This window comes from Leptodactylus fuscus, chromosome 7 (genome assembly GCF_031893055.1).
Source record: "Leptodactylus fuscus isolate aLepFus1 chromosome 7, aLepFus1.hap2, whole genome shotgun sequence".
Lineage (NCBI taxonomy): Eukaryota > Metazoa > Chordata > Amphibia > Anura > Leptodactylidae > Leptodactylus > Leptodactylus fuscus.
In genome coordinates, this window is record NC_134271.1 from 23,899,277 (window position 1) to 23,914,361 (window position 15,085).

At 44.5% G+C, this 15,085-nt stretch overlaps 1 protein-coding gene across 4 annotated transcripts in view; it reads left to right on the plus strand.

Moving 5' to 3' along the window:
- The first annotated feature begins 868 nt into the window (after window positions 1-868).
- SYT7 (synaptotagmin 7) overlaps window positions 869-15,085 on the plus strand; it is a 310,992-nt gene continuing 296,775 nt past the window's right edge. For all 4 annotated transcript variants that reach the window (XM_075281379.1, XM_075281380.1, XM_075281382.1 and 1 more), the window contains exon 1: window positions 869-1,229. In XM_075281379.1, coding sequence (XP_075137480.1) covers window positions 1,196-1,229 — 34 coding nt within the window. In that variant the 5' untranslated portion in view covers window positions 869-1,195. The remainder of the gene's footprint in view (window positions 1,230-15,085) is intronic.

Sequence of the window (15,085 nt, forward strand, 5' to 3'; positions counted from 1 at the left end):
GTTACACCTCTGACATGTGTAGTATAGCTCCTATCTCTCTACAGGTAAGAACGTGATAAGAATCAGGATATGGAGCGCAGAAATAAAATTATCATTAAATAAATAGTGAAATGAATCCGCTCGGAGTCTTGAAAATATTTTGATGCAAAAATGTAAAAATCTAGATCCCGGTAATGGGGCGCACAGATTTTATTTAAGGAAAATCGATGCAAATATTATTCCAAAAGATGCTGCCAATGACTGATACATTCCCCCAGAGTCTCCATCTCTCCTCTATATGACAGTCTTATTTTTATAAACCGGATACATCGTATACTCAAGCCTAAGACATTCTTCCGGCTGAGACTTGTAGTACCCAACAACCTGTATGTGTTTCCGTTGCTGTAGAGATTCCCGGTCATAAATCTCACAGCAATTGATTGTAATAAAATGAATGATTTATAGACGACCTTGTTGTTTTAATTATTCTAATGACCTATGTTTCCAGGCATTGTGGAGTGAGAAGCCGGACAGGTTAGTAACTAATATTAAGGTAACGATAACGATGGGGTTATATAGAAATTGGGTCGATCTATATAATATAGATAGATAGGCGGATGATTAAATAGATTGTTGCATTGGATACATTGTATCACTATTGTGTTGTTGTTGTTTTAAGCATAACAGAACCTCCAGCTAAGAAGTGTATGTGTGTAAGGTGTTGTCCTGTTTACCGTGTAAACCTCCCCACACACTGTATATGTCATTGGATTTGGATCCCGGTCCACCTATCCCTGCCTGTGCTCCAGGTGCCAATAACAAAGATGACATTAGGATGCATGCTTGTGTGTGCAGTTTCTGTTCCTGCCAGCAGCCAGCAGCATGAGGATGTAAGAGAGAAAGCAAGTCACAGGGAAGGGAGAGACACAGAAAGGAAGAGAGAGGGAGAGACGTTGGTTCTTTCCTAAAGATCCTCATTCATTGACACTCTGAGCTGCACACTGGAGCTTCCAAGGCCACCTGCAGCCCCCTGAACCTCTTTGAGTAGAGGTCTTGTCACTGGAGTCAAGGAAACAGGAGATCTGGAAGTGGCAGCTCAGTCCCATCTCCCTCCTCTTTTTCCCACCTCGCAGGCTGTCTTTGTCTTTTCCTGGGACGTACAAGGGGAAGGGAAGAGAGAAAAGGGATCCGCGGAGGAGCAGAGGCAAGAAGGAAGATGCACATTAACCGAGAGCTTACCGGCAGTAAAGGTAACAGTGCTGGATATTGTCATCCCATTGGACCTAGAGCTGTGTCCTTGTATTCTGCTGCCGCTAATATGCAATGGTATATAGAGGGGGCACACCTTGTATCAGGTAGACCCATGAGCTTCAGGTCGCTGTGTGTATGTCAACTCCTTGTGTGTAAAGTCCTATTACTCTGACACTCAGGTTTAGGGTCTCGCTCGTAAGGTTGGGTCACACAATAGTTAAATCCTTTTACAAGAGCTTGGCTCGGCGTCTTGTTTGTTTCAGTCTTGTGTGCTTAAGAGTTGCTCCCGAACAGGTCTGAAAATCCTCATCCCATATCCTTCTCTACCGAGAAGACGTTGATTCCTAATGTTCCCACCTGTGTATGGACGTGCACATACGCACTCAAGTTTACAGATTTCTCCCTCCTGCATATTCATGGCTTCTATCAGATTCTAAGCTGATTGACTTCAATATTTATAGCTGCACCTGCTGCTTGTACAAGGTGTCACTGCCTAGTATTAGGAACATGGCAGGCGGAGTGACAGCTGCCCTCTGCCCCTTTTATCCCTGACCTGCAACCTCTACCCCAATGTCATTCTTAAGACTCCTTGGCACTTGCCTGTTTGACATCTCTCATTAGGTTGTACATGTTGTCACACTCTGCGTGCCCTCTGTCCTACGTAGTCGCATGTTGATTCTAACGCGGATCATTATCTTGTCATCATCTTCATTATTACCCACTTCACTTTTCCTACTCATTAAGATGCAACCTACGGCATTAACCCTTCATTTCCACAGTGACCCCATTGTCTGTTTTTCACTTTACCTATCTACGTTGTACAGCTCGACCTGGTACGCCTATGCTGTATGCTATACGTGATTTCCTACCGTCTTCTTCCTTCCTCCTTGCTCCACCATGACCCATCTACCTGCCCATCTACGTCTTTACCATTCAGCTATCTTGTGATTTGCAATGGTCATTTTTGTTGGGACTGATCAATACACATCGACTTTTATTAAGACTGACACATCCTTGCAAGTGAATAAGTGCAGCTAAGGATGTGTGAATGGACGTGGAGCTCATGGGCGATCTTATACCATGTGTTATGACTTCCTTCTCCATCAAGCAAAAGAAATTTTCCAAAATATGTAGTCCTTGTCTTAAAAGTTTGACCAAGTTAGCTGAAGGTTATATGGAGCTTGTAAATGGATTGACTGTATAGGGACGGGCATGAAATCTATAACGCTACAAGATTTGCCTAAGCAAGAAAAGCTAAAAAAAAAACCAAAGATGAGCAATGAGTGAGATTCGATATTTTTGGAGCCGTTAAGAAGTAAAATCGAGAGAGCTGTTGAATGAATGTACACAATGGCTTAGAATGAATGGTGATGGTAGTGCTTGGAAAACTCGACTTACTAAAGAGAATGGAAGGATACTCGATATTTTACAGATCATCTTAAGTACTTTAGGTTTTTAGCAAAGTCAATACATAGTTAATACAGAATAGGACGGCCAAAATGGCACTGACAAGTGGTGGTCTAGTCAAAGGAGATGACCAGTATGTAGAATATATGGTGGGACTTGAAATCTGTCTTAGGGTAACCTGGTCTGGTAAGTGGGATCTCTTTTCAAAGTGATGGACTTTCAGTGAAGTTTTGTTGAAGTTCTTTGATCACCCATTATGGTAAATTGACTCCTGTTTTTTTTATCTACAAACCAATTCTAATCCATAAATGTGAGATTAATACTGGCCATTTGGCTATGACTAGAGTTCGGGCCGTTTGGCTATGACTAGAGTCTTGACCGTTTATCTATGACTAGAGTCCTGGCCATTTGGCTATGACTAGAGTCCTGGCTGTTTGGCTATGACTAGAGTCCTGGCCATTTGGCTATGACTAGAGTCCTGGCCATTTGGCTATGACTAGAGTCCTGGCCAGTTGGCTATGACTAGAGTCCCGGCCGTATGGCAATGACTAGAGTCCTGGCCGTTTGGCTATGACTAGAGTCCTGGCTGTTTGGCTATGACTAGAGTCCTGGCCATTTGGCTATGACTAGAGTCGTGGCTGTATGGCAATGACTAGAGTCCTGGCCATTTGGTTATGACTTGAGTCCTGGCCATTCAGCTATGACTAGAGTCCTGGTTGTATGGCAATCACTAGAGTTCTGGCCGTTTGACTATGACTAGAGTCCTGGCCATTTGGCTATGACTAGAGTCCTAGCCATATGGCAATGACTAGAGTCCTGGCCGTTTGGCTATGACTAGAGTCCTGGCTGTTTAGCTATGACTAGAGTCCTGGCCATTTGGCTATGACTAGAGTCCTGGCCGTTTGGCTATGACTAGAGTCCTGGTTATATGGAAATCACTAGAGTCCTGGCCATTGGGCTATGACTAGAGCCCTGGCCATTTGGCAATCACTAGAGTCCTGGCCACAAGGACCTTCATACTTGACTATTCTTGCTTTTTTTCTTGTACTGTACAATACTCAATCACATGTGGGTCAGTGTGAAATATCTTTGCCCGTTATGATAGTTATAGGACATCTGATCCCTTATCTGATCTTAAGATAGCAAAGAACTTGACGGAAGATCGAGGCCACTGGTACTTTTTGCATCTAGAATTGAAGCGAAATCTGTAAACGTATACTGTTATTTTTCTTTGTAAGCGTAAGGCAAGACATGACATCTGTCTGAGTTAAAGGACTAAAAGCCATGAAGTCAACAACCCCTACCAGTCGTACAGAGCCATGAAGATGGATCAATCCAACATCTCCATGGGCAAGGTGATCCTATAGATTGCACCATACTTATGAGTGTTATGGCCTTTGGGTCCCCCCCCTATAAAGGTAGGGGTATAAATCTTATAATAGAGCTGTATGGCGGCAAGAACCTAGATACATATAAACCTAATGCCGGATACCTTTTAGAGGCGATGCTACAGTTTCCGAATATGTCTCTGTTGTTCCACTTTGGTGACCATTTTCATGTAAATTGCCATTGTATTCCTAGGCAAACAAAGGTTCAAGTGCCTTGTCGGGAATCTCGAGCTGACACAGACGGCCGGACAAGCTAAGACACACCCCAAAGCACTTTTCCCCTAATTTGCATATTAGTAAATGGAATAACAGAGACGTATTTGGAAGCTGTAGAACTTATGGAATAAGTATACCAGTATAACCTGTCTAATATCTATTGAAATCCCTGTTCTCCCTATCAATGATTGACAGCTATCCCTGTACGTACAGTCAGGGGGGAAGCTGTCAATGAAGGATAGCTCCGCCTACTTGACTCTTTAACATAGAACGAGCTGAGATTTCAATGCATAAATGACAAGTTGTACTGAAACTTTTCCATCAGAACTAGTATACCAATCTGCTCCGCTCCTTCTCTATAATATAATACAGTCTGGCATGGGTCCCTTTAACTGTGACCCTACAAAATATAATTTTAATAATCATAAAAAGTTGGGCTTTAATCGAGAAAAATATCTAAAGAGTTGAAGCTGGGATAGTAAATGTATCATTGGTCTCATCAAGACTCATTTAATGGGTCAACGAGACGTGGCCTGAAGACCAGGCGCGGTGTCTTGTCACCGGAGACATACCTGTTACGTAGGACCTTATGGCGTTATAAAACCGCTCAGCTTATCAATGTGACTAAACCCCTGAGGCATCTGGATGGCCGATCAATAGTTAAGGCCGTTAAGGCTCCTATAAAACCGCCTGGAAGCTGAAATTAAATACTTAATTACTGCTACAATTTCCAGTGATTAAAGTGCAATGGCGGCGACAGCGCTCCCAAATGTCACGTCACATTTCTGCTATTGTTAACCCCACATCTCCTCCACATGTCCAGCAACTCCATACTGATGGCACAGCAGGTCTGACCCCTATAGAATTAATAATAGATGCGAGTTCTTCTGCTTTAGGAAACCTGCCATTATTCTTTAGGTTTTTCTACTCGAGTCGGTGATGGTTATATTTACTGTGTCTGAAGATTGCATATATTTTATCATACGACTGTGCTGCTCTTAAGACATCCCATCACTCTAAATGACTAGGTATCGCATCTCCCCTTGTTACGTCGCATCATCCAGTCTTGTCGTATTCCTTCCGTTCTTGTTGCTTTACTTAATGCTTAAAACTTGTCCTTTCCTTAATGCCCCCTTATTTCTTCATCCCACATTTTATTACTCCAGCTTAAAGCTTATGATCGTGGAAAAAAGTTTGGAGCATGGTGAAAACCAACATGCATTATTCCTCTCCTCTGCTGTAAGTTAGGATGCCCCCATATACATGACGTTGTAAGATGACTTTTATCCCACCAGTTTCAATTCTGAAGAGACCCCAGACTATAATGATGTCACTTTCACTTTGTTTGCCTTAGAGAATTAGATAAATAAGTTCCTATCAGCCCTAAGTGTGATGTACACTATGTTATATATATACAGTGTTATACACTATGTTTTATAGATAGGTTCCTAGGTGCCCTGACATTGTTATACACTATGTATTATAGATAGGCTCCTAGGAGCCCTGACAGTGTTATATACTATGTTTTATAGATAGGTTCCTAGGAGCCCTGACAGTATTCTACACTATGTTTTATAGATAGGTTCCTAGGAGTCCTGACAGTGTTCTACACTATGTTTTATAGATAGGTTCCTAGGAGTCCTGACAGTGTTCTACACTATGTTTCATAGATAGGTTCCTAGGAGCCCTGACAGTGTTATATACTGTGTTTTATAGATAGGTTCCTAGGAGCCCTGACAGTGTTATACACTATGTTTATAGATAGATTCCTAGGAGCCCTGTCAGTGTTATACACTATGTTTATAGATAGGTTCCTAGGAGCCCTGACAGTGTTCTACACTATGTTTTATAGATAGATTCCTAGGAGTCCTGTCAGTGTTATACATTATGTATTATAGATAGGTTCCCAGGAGCCCTGACAGTGTTATACACTATGTTTTATAGATAGGTTCCTAGGAGCCCTGACAGTATTCTACACTATGTTTTATAGGTAGGTTCCTAGGAGCCCTGACAGTGGTATACATAATGTATTATAGATAGGTTCCCAGGAGCCCTGACAGTGTTATACACTATGTTTTATAGATAGGTTCCTAGGAGCCCTGACAGTATTCTACACTATGTTTTATAGATAGGTTCCTAGGAGCCCTGACAGTGGTATACATTATGTATTATAGATAGGTTCCCAGGAGCCCTGACAGTGTTATACACTATGTTTTATAGATAGGTTCCTAGGAGCCCTGACAGTATTCTACACTATGTTTCATAGATAGGTTCCTAGGAGCCCTGACAGTGTTATATACTATGTTTTATAGATAGGTTCCTAGGAGTCCTGACAGTGTTATACACTATGTTTTATAGATAGGTTCCTAGGAGCCCTGACAGTGTTATACACTATGTTTATAGATAGATTCCTAGGAGCCCTGTCAGTGTTATACACTATGTTTATAGATAGGTTCCTAGGAGCCCTGACAGTGTTCTACACTATGTTTTATAGATAGATTCCTAGGAGTCCTGTCAGTGTTATACATTATGTATTATAGATAGGTTCCCAGGAGCCCTGACAGTGTTATACACTATGTTTTATAGATAGGTTCCTAGGAGCCCTGACAGTATTCTACACTATGTTTTATAGATAGGTTCCTAGGAGCCCTGACAGTGGTATACATTATGTATTATAGATAGATTCCTAGGAGCCCTGACAGTGTTCTACACTGTTTTATAGCTAGGTTCCTAGGAGTCCTGACAGTGTTCTACACTATGTTTTATAGGTAGGTTCCTAGGAGCCCTGACAGTGCCATACACTGTGTTTTATACATAGGTTCCTAGGATACCTAAGAGTATTCTACACTATGTTTTAAGCCAATTTAAGGTCTGGCCGTACTGATCTTATTCGACCCCAAACAAATCTTGGACTCGAGTCACCTGAACCTGATACAAAACAGATCCCAAGAGGTTCGCCCACCTCTAAGCACCTATATGGTGGCTGGGTTCGGTATTGCAACTCAGTCCCATGAGACTGCACTGCAAACAAACCATGTGACGGATGAACTATGTGACTGCCTCTTTGATCAGATCATCTATGCCAAATGTCAGATATTAATGTATTGACCTATCCTAAGGATCAATTATTTATATTTTAGTTCTGGTAAAGCCTTTTAGGTTCTTGGAGCACAAGTTGTACAAGTGCTTTTTCCATGCCTCGGTGTCCAGTGGGCGGTCTTACTTAGTGATTGATAACCTTCCCTGTATGACTGTGCATGAACATGTAGAGCATTTTGTAGACTGCAGCAATGGGGATGGAAGTCTCATTTTGTGCCCTCCTTTACTGATGCTCCAACTCTTGGACACAAGTCTGCTCTTCTCTATGGACTTGTCTGTGATTGTCCACTCCAGTTTGTCCTCTTCTTCATTTATGGATAGTCCTAAACCTGTACCTACATAATATATGACAGTATATATGGAAACCAAGAGGTGGAGAATGTACTTAAGTCATGAAGATTGAATGGGGGTCACTAGGGGGTACAGTCCCGGGTGGTTAGATGGTGGTATCAAGTTGGTATTGAAATGGGTCTAGGTTTCGCCTTTGCTATGGCGTACGTTACGTTACGTGCCTTGTATCTTTCGGCTGTAACTTCTTCATTTCTGCATCTTGTGACTCTTATACCTGCATAGTTTATATTTTGAGCGTCCATAGATTGTTACTGCCCTTGCACCTGGTTTGGGTAAGAAATAGTTAAACTACCATCATTTTGCTTTTATGGAGAGAATATGTATTACTCGTTGACGGCTTTTTGGCTTGGATTCAGATTCAATCCTTTGTACATCACAGAGACACCTGTATCTTTGGTGAATACATGCGGAAGATTGAGGCTCCCTGTAGGTTGGGAATCTGCTGCTTGCACTTGCTGTTTGCACAGAGAATTCCTTCCGTGCGGAGAACTACTTCTTACACACCCACTAACTAAACCTAAATAGTGCTTAAAGGGACAGGGACAGACTCAGACACCTCAACGAGCGAGCGTGCACTATACCGATAGATACTTCCCTTGGTTTTCCATCCTACATGTGGAGGAAAATCCTATAGAATTTCTATAATATTGCTGCAGATATTTATTCGATGCTTTTATATTAGCATGACGTCGTCCCCGTTTGCAGTCAGTGAATGAACATGAAGTACTGTACACACCTATTACTTTTTACGACTGGAATGTTATACAATTGTATCCAGTCTAGACAGCCATTAGAAATGTAAATCTCTATCCTGTTTTAATACATTTCTAATGTGTGAGTGCGGGTACAATGTATCAGACTGCAGACAATTGTAGCAAACCCTCAGCGGTGAGAAGTATTCTTTGTGTGCTTGTACACTATATACTGTATTTAGCTTCTGGATGCAAATAAGAATGTTCCCAGTCACTGAAAGCAAACTAATATCTTAGAAATGATGAGGAACTAGCTTTTACCCGCGACTTCGTCCGCGGAACCCCGACCCCCTGCGGGACCCACCTGGAGCGGTGCGCAGGCTTGTTCCTTTGTCTTGTGTCCGCATCGGGCCCTTCCTACACCTGTGGGTCCATGGACCCTCGGGGCCTACCCTGTGGGCTGCTGGAACTGTTTACCTCCTTCCCCCGTCTTACCTACCCCATGCCCCTTTTTCCCCCCACCAGACCCTGCCAACTGTGTGTCCCCTTTCCCCCTACTAACCTGTGGCCCCGTCCTCACCACACCCTGGGCCTCCCGTGCACCGATGTTCCGACTTGTAGTGTCCAGAGACAGAAGACGCTGTGGGAAAGCTGGCCGAACCAGCGTTCCAGAGCGCGGCGCAGGTGACCCCCTGTCCGGCTGCGGCAGAGTACTGTGGTCCCGTGGTGAGGCCACACAGGTGGGGCAGCGTATGGACTTGTCGCTGCCCCAGAGTAGAGGCCCTTGTGCAGGACGCTTCAGACCTCTCAGAGACGCCATGTTGGTGTGGACGGCGGCTGGACGATAACTCCGCCCACATAGAGAAGCGGCACCCAATCAGGTGAGCTGCTGAAGGGGCTGGGCTGACGTCATCCCAGGTTCTACAGCGTGCCAGGTCCTGCAGCAAATTGAACCGTGAGAAGCACCGGGCACAGGAGTGAATTGCGGTGGTGTACGGGAATTCCATGTAGCCTATCGTTCAATCCGGGACCCAAGGTATGTATGTGCGCGTTTTCAGACAAATCCGTTCGCCCGTGTAGGTGTGATTGAGGAGCAAACATCCAAACACACAAACATCCAAACACACATACTTTCACCTTTATAATATTAATAGGATGAAAAACCGAAAAACACAGAGTATACAGCATGGCAGAGAGTGCATGTATGCTTATATACTCCGTCTGGATTAGCTCATACAACCAGACATGTTAGTTTGCATGTACTTTAGAATTATATGTATACAGTGGGGGTCATTTATTATTCCTGCTATGCCAGAAAACTGGTGCATGTTAGGTGCAAGATCCTCTTTCGATTCTCTTTCGAGCTTCACCCACCGCCGACCCGCAGACCCCATAGACTATAATGGGGTTGGTGTGGTTTCCGCATGAAACATGAAGAGAGAAAAGTCCTGCAAGCAGGACTGTAAGACGTCTGGCTTTAGCTTCCTTCAGTTTGAGAACTTTATGTATCTACATGGTGGCATAGTGTGGCCATATCACAGCACAACATGTGACCAACCCAGGGGTGAAACTACCTGTTTCGCCACCCGAGGCGGACGACAGGAAACCGCAGGGGGTGGAGCAAATGGGGCGTGGCGGAGCGAAGGGGGCATGGCGGAGCGGCGTTAGGCAGAGAGCAGGCAGGGAGAGGACCTGCTTTCTGCCTAACGCCAGCTTGTCCAGCTTGTCCTGCACTGGCTTAGCCTGGTAAGCAAAAATGCCGCCCTCCCCGAGGCCCTGGCATAGCGCCGCCTGAAGCGGTCGCTTCAGGTCGCCTCATGGGAGGTGCGGTGCTGCCCCAACCCAAACATATTTCCACCTGAGGCAACAGGTGAGCTAAGGAACGAGTAGTTAAACATGGGTACGATCTGTGTCTGATTTTTTTTTTTGCCACGAATAGCGCCACCAATGTCCTTGGTTGTATTTGGTAGTGCAGCTAAGTCCCGTTGACCTAATAGACCATTTTCTGTGTAAAGTAGAATCCTCCGTTCGGTGCTAGCGTCGATGAATCTATGCGATGCCTTCTTTGTTTCTTACAGTTCTGAAATGATCATTAATGCTTCCGGTAATGAGCGGAGTCAGGTTTTATCTGTTGACAAATTAATAAAGATCCGTCCAGAGCAGAAGACGCTGAGCTCTTAGCATTGTTATTATTCTTCTTCATTGAAAACCCTTTTGCCAGACCGATATTTCCTTTTAAGCTCCGAAATTGCAATAAGACGTGGTAAAAACAAGTTGGGTGGGGGGCAAGCGGATCCCGGCTGCTGGAGATTGTGTAGCCACGAGCAGCTGTGTTGACACATGGCATGAAAATGATGTTCATCCATTATTTTCGTGATGCCCAGACTCCAGGATGCGCCAATTATTGTAATCTATAAATAATTACTGGTTTCGGCCTATCGTGCGATTGTCACTGATCTATATACAAAACAAGGGTCCGTTCTTTGGCCTCCGCGTCATCCCATCTGCTCCCTGAGGAGCGCTAAGAAGTTCAGTCACCGAGCTGATGATGTATGACTGCCTATACTCCATATTTATGTGTAAAAACCAGGAGAAAATGAGTGTAGGAGAGCGACAGAGAGGAGGAAGTCCCCAGGCACCTAACCCAGATCCTAGAAATGAACAAACGTGTCTGCCTGCGTAAGAGGCCCAGGGATAAGTGGTGGAGGTGACAACAACAAAGGAGGAACGAAGCTCAGGAACAACAAGGGTGGATTATAGAGATGTTATCATGGTGGACCAATATGGAAGACGACTGGGAAAAGGACTAAGGTTGCAGATGACTGGGTTGCAATGGGCTGGCCGTGAATTAACCACGGGCACCACATGGGAAACACGGGGATGTCCCCTGTGTACCACCCATGCTGGGCCGTGCATTAAATGAATAGAAGCCATTATTGCAGATATTCACAATTTTTAAATAAGAAACATCATTAATTATTACCAGGGGATAAAGTCGGTCCCGGTCGTGTGATCAGCTCCCAGACCTCTTGATGATCAGGCAGAGTGCTCTTGAAACGCTCTGCCCGATCACAAGACTGAGAAACTGTGGAGTCACACCATTACAGCAGATGTGTCCTCTCTATCTTCTCACCTACGTACTTATCTTTGCTCAGTGTCGAGAGAGGATGAGAAGTTGTAGTACGGATGTTCAGGCTCCTGTTCCAGCGTGGATAATACTTGAGTATGGGGTGGTGAGTAACCCATAGGACTGCAGGTATGGAATATTGAAGAAAAAAACAAGATGAGTTCACAGCCTAGCTGTATGGGTGCACAGGCCAGTCCCCCGGACTAGGACTTAGTCGTAGCTGCTATGACTAAGAGACAGGAGTCTCGAAACGCGTCAGACGCTCTCTGTTATGTGATCGTTGGTTTGGTCCATCTTTTTTCGTTTTTTATGTCCATGTCTGGTATGTTCATCTAATTTTTATAATTCATCATTTCTTGTACTGTGTCCCATAGAATGTTTTTATATTTTTCTATTCAATTAAAAGTTATAGTATAGTTATGTTTTAGTCATTGAATCCAACGGTGCTGGACGTTTTTTCTTTTGCTGAATGGAATATTGAACCCTTCTCCATCCACCACTGAAAATGAATCCATTCACTGCCCCTCACAAGGGATTCCAAAATGAGCCCCTTTTCTTAGAATGAAGACCTTCATTGACCAAGACAAACATTGAGCCTGACAATAACCTCTTTACTTCCCTAGACCACCAATGAATGTGACAGTAACCTATTTCACTACCCAAGTCCGCCTAAGATTCTGGCAATAACCTCCTTCCAGCCCTAGACCTCCAAGGAGTCTGAAACGTACTCTTTGCACTGCCCTAGGCCACCAGGGATTTTTCTGATAACCCATTCACTTGTCCCAGTCCAGCTAGGATTCTGACAGTAACTACTTCACTGCCAAAGAATACTAGATATATTAAATTTAACCCCTCATTCAGTGGTGTAACTAGGAATGGCGGGGCCCCGTGGTGAACTTTTGATATGCCCCCCACCCCCCGACCGACACTGACGCTGAAGACCTCGACCAACCCCCTCCTATGCATTCCTGCGTGCTCTATTATGCCTCATAGTGGCCCCTGCACACAGTATTATCCCCCATAGTGGCCCCTGCACACAGTATTATGTCCCTTAGTGCCCCCTGCACACAGTATTAACCCCCATAGTGGCCCCTGCACACAGTATTATGTCCCTTAGTGCCCCATGCACACAGTATTATGCCCCATAGTGACCCCTGCACACAGTATTAACCCCCATAGTGGCCCCTGCACACAGTATTATGCCCCATAGTGACCCCTGCACACAGTATTATTCCCCATAGTGGCCCCTGTACACAGTATTATGTCCCACAGTGGTCCCTGCACACAGTATTATGTCCCTTAGTGCCCCATGCACACAGTATTATGCCCCATAGTGACCCCTGCACACAGTATTAACCCCCATAGTGGCCCCTGCACACAGTATTATGTCCCTTAGTGCCCCATGCACACAGTATTATGCCCCATAGTGGCCCCTGCACACAGTATTATGCCCCATAGTGACCCCTGCACACAGTATTATTCCCCATAGTGGCCCCTGTACACAGTATTATGTCCCATAGTGGCCCCTGCACACAGTATTATGTCTGATAGTGGCCCCTGCACACAGTATTATGTCTGATAGTGGCCCCTGCACACAGTATTATCCCCCACAGTGGCCCCTGCACACAGTATTATCCCCCACAGTGGCCCCTGCACACAGTATTATCCCCCATAGTGGCCCCTGTACACAGTATTATCCCCATAGTGGGCCCTGCACACAGTATTATCCCCCATAGTGTCCCCAGCGCACAGTATTATCCCCCATAGTGGCCCCTGCACACAGTATTATGTTCCACTGTGGACATCCATAAACAATTATTATACTCTGGGGTCTTTTCAGACCCCAGAGTATAATAATCGGAGACCCGCGGGAATAAAAACATAAAAAACTACTGTTTCTTATCTGTCCCCCGGCTCCTACGCTGTCGGCCTCTGCTGCCATCCGCTGCAGGCCGGGTTCATGTGACGTCAGAGACGTCAGACAACAAGGAAGGAGGCCTGGCAGGATCGTAGAGAGGTAAGTAACAGTGTTTTTTATGTTTCTTACCTCTCCCGGTCCGCCAATCATTATACTCGGGGGTCCGAAAAGACCCCCGAGTATAATGATAGCAGCGGTAGCGGCTGTCACCGGGCCCCTAATGTCCCGGGCCCTGTGGCAGCTGCCTCCGCCGCTATGGCGGTAGTTACGCCACTGCCCTCATTGACCATCTAGTTATCAGGACATTGTGCGGTAATATTTATTTAGTGAAGGTTTCCTTCAAGGATAATGTCCAGTTTAGGAATATTTCTTGATGAAGTCTTCCGACATGACACTGAATAAGTATAGAAACCTCATACCTTGTCCCTAAGGTCATATTACAAAAAAAACCATTTTCTGTACTGGATGTCTCTGTCAAAACAGTAGAATCTACTCCGCTGTTTTATGCAGGGTGACAATACCAACCTGATACATGTCAGTAAGACTGTGTATGTGCCAGTATATTTCCGACACGAATGTGATGTAAACACCCATGGGAACAGCGCCTAGGTCCCTAAATGCCTCGCTCGCTGGATACAAAGGGAACACAGGTGCTCAACTTGTGGCAAGGCTCTAGTTTGCGTGACTGTAAAGGGACAGATTTTTACACTTCGTATGAAATAATGAAGGTCCCTATTGAAGGCCTGTAAACCTGGACTTGGAAACCACGTGACCAATATTCACTACCATGTACTTATTAGATCCGTGACGGACAGCATGGCCGTGCGCATAAGGCCTAAGACTCCTATATCATTGCAGATATTAGTTTCACGTTTCGAGCTGCTCCCCCTCTTCATAGACCTTCTGTTCCAGGAGGTGTCGTCTGGAGATTGATGGAGTCTGATGAAATGCATTTATTTGCTTATTTAGAGTTAATTGGATTAGATGAGTTGGAAAGCTCGCGCTTCTCCATCATTACAATGACAAATTCCCTAAATGTGACTATTTCTAGATAACAGAGACACTGGGAGAACATGACATTTTGGCTTTAGCACCTCTCTTATTGCTTTTTTACAGACTACCATAGCCCGGTTTTATAGAATGCTACTTTGATAGAAGAAGATAAAGCTGTCACCTTTCCTTCACGTAGTGTGTTGGGGATTTGGGAATCCGCTTCCCGAAAGGAAACCTATATACATTAAAAAGCAGTTACCTAAGAAACCACATGGACCCCATAGACTATAATGGGGTCTGTGGGGTTTCTGCATGTGGAGAGTAAAGTACTACAAGCAATGGCTGTCTACTGACTCTAAACGGGATGTGTACAGTCTTGTCCCTTTCACTTCTATGGGACAAGGTTGTAATTACATGGCATGGCCACTAGGAAATAGATGTAAGCAGAGACAAGTGGGTGCTAGAACCCTATTGAACTCTTAATGATATACCTAGAATCCATCATTCTTTAAAAAGAACTGGAATACTGTACATTATGCACTAGAATAATCCTGCTACACTACTGTCTCCTATGTACAAAAGTATACAGTGCCTACAAGTAGTATTCAACCCTCTGCAGATTTAGCAGGTTTGATAAGATGCAAATAAGTTAGAGGCTTCAAAC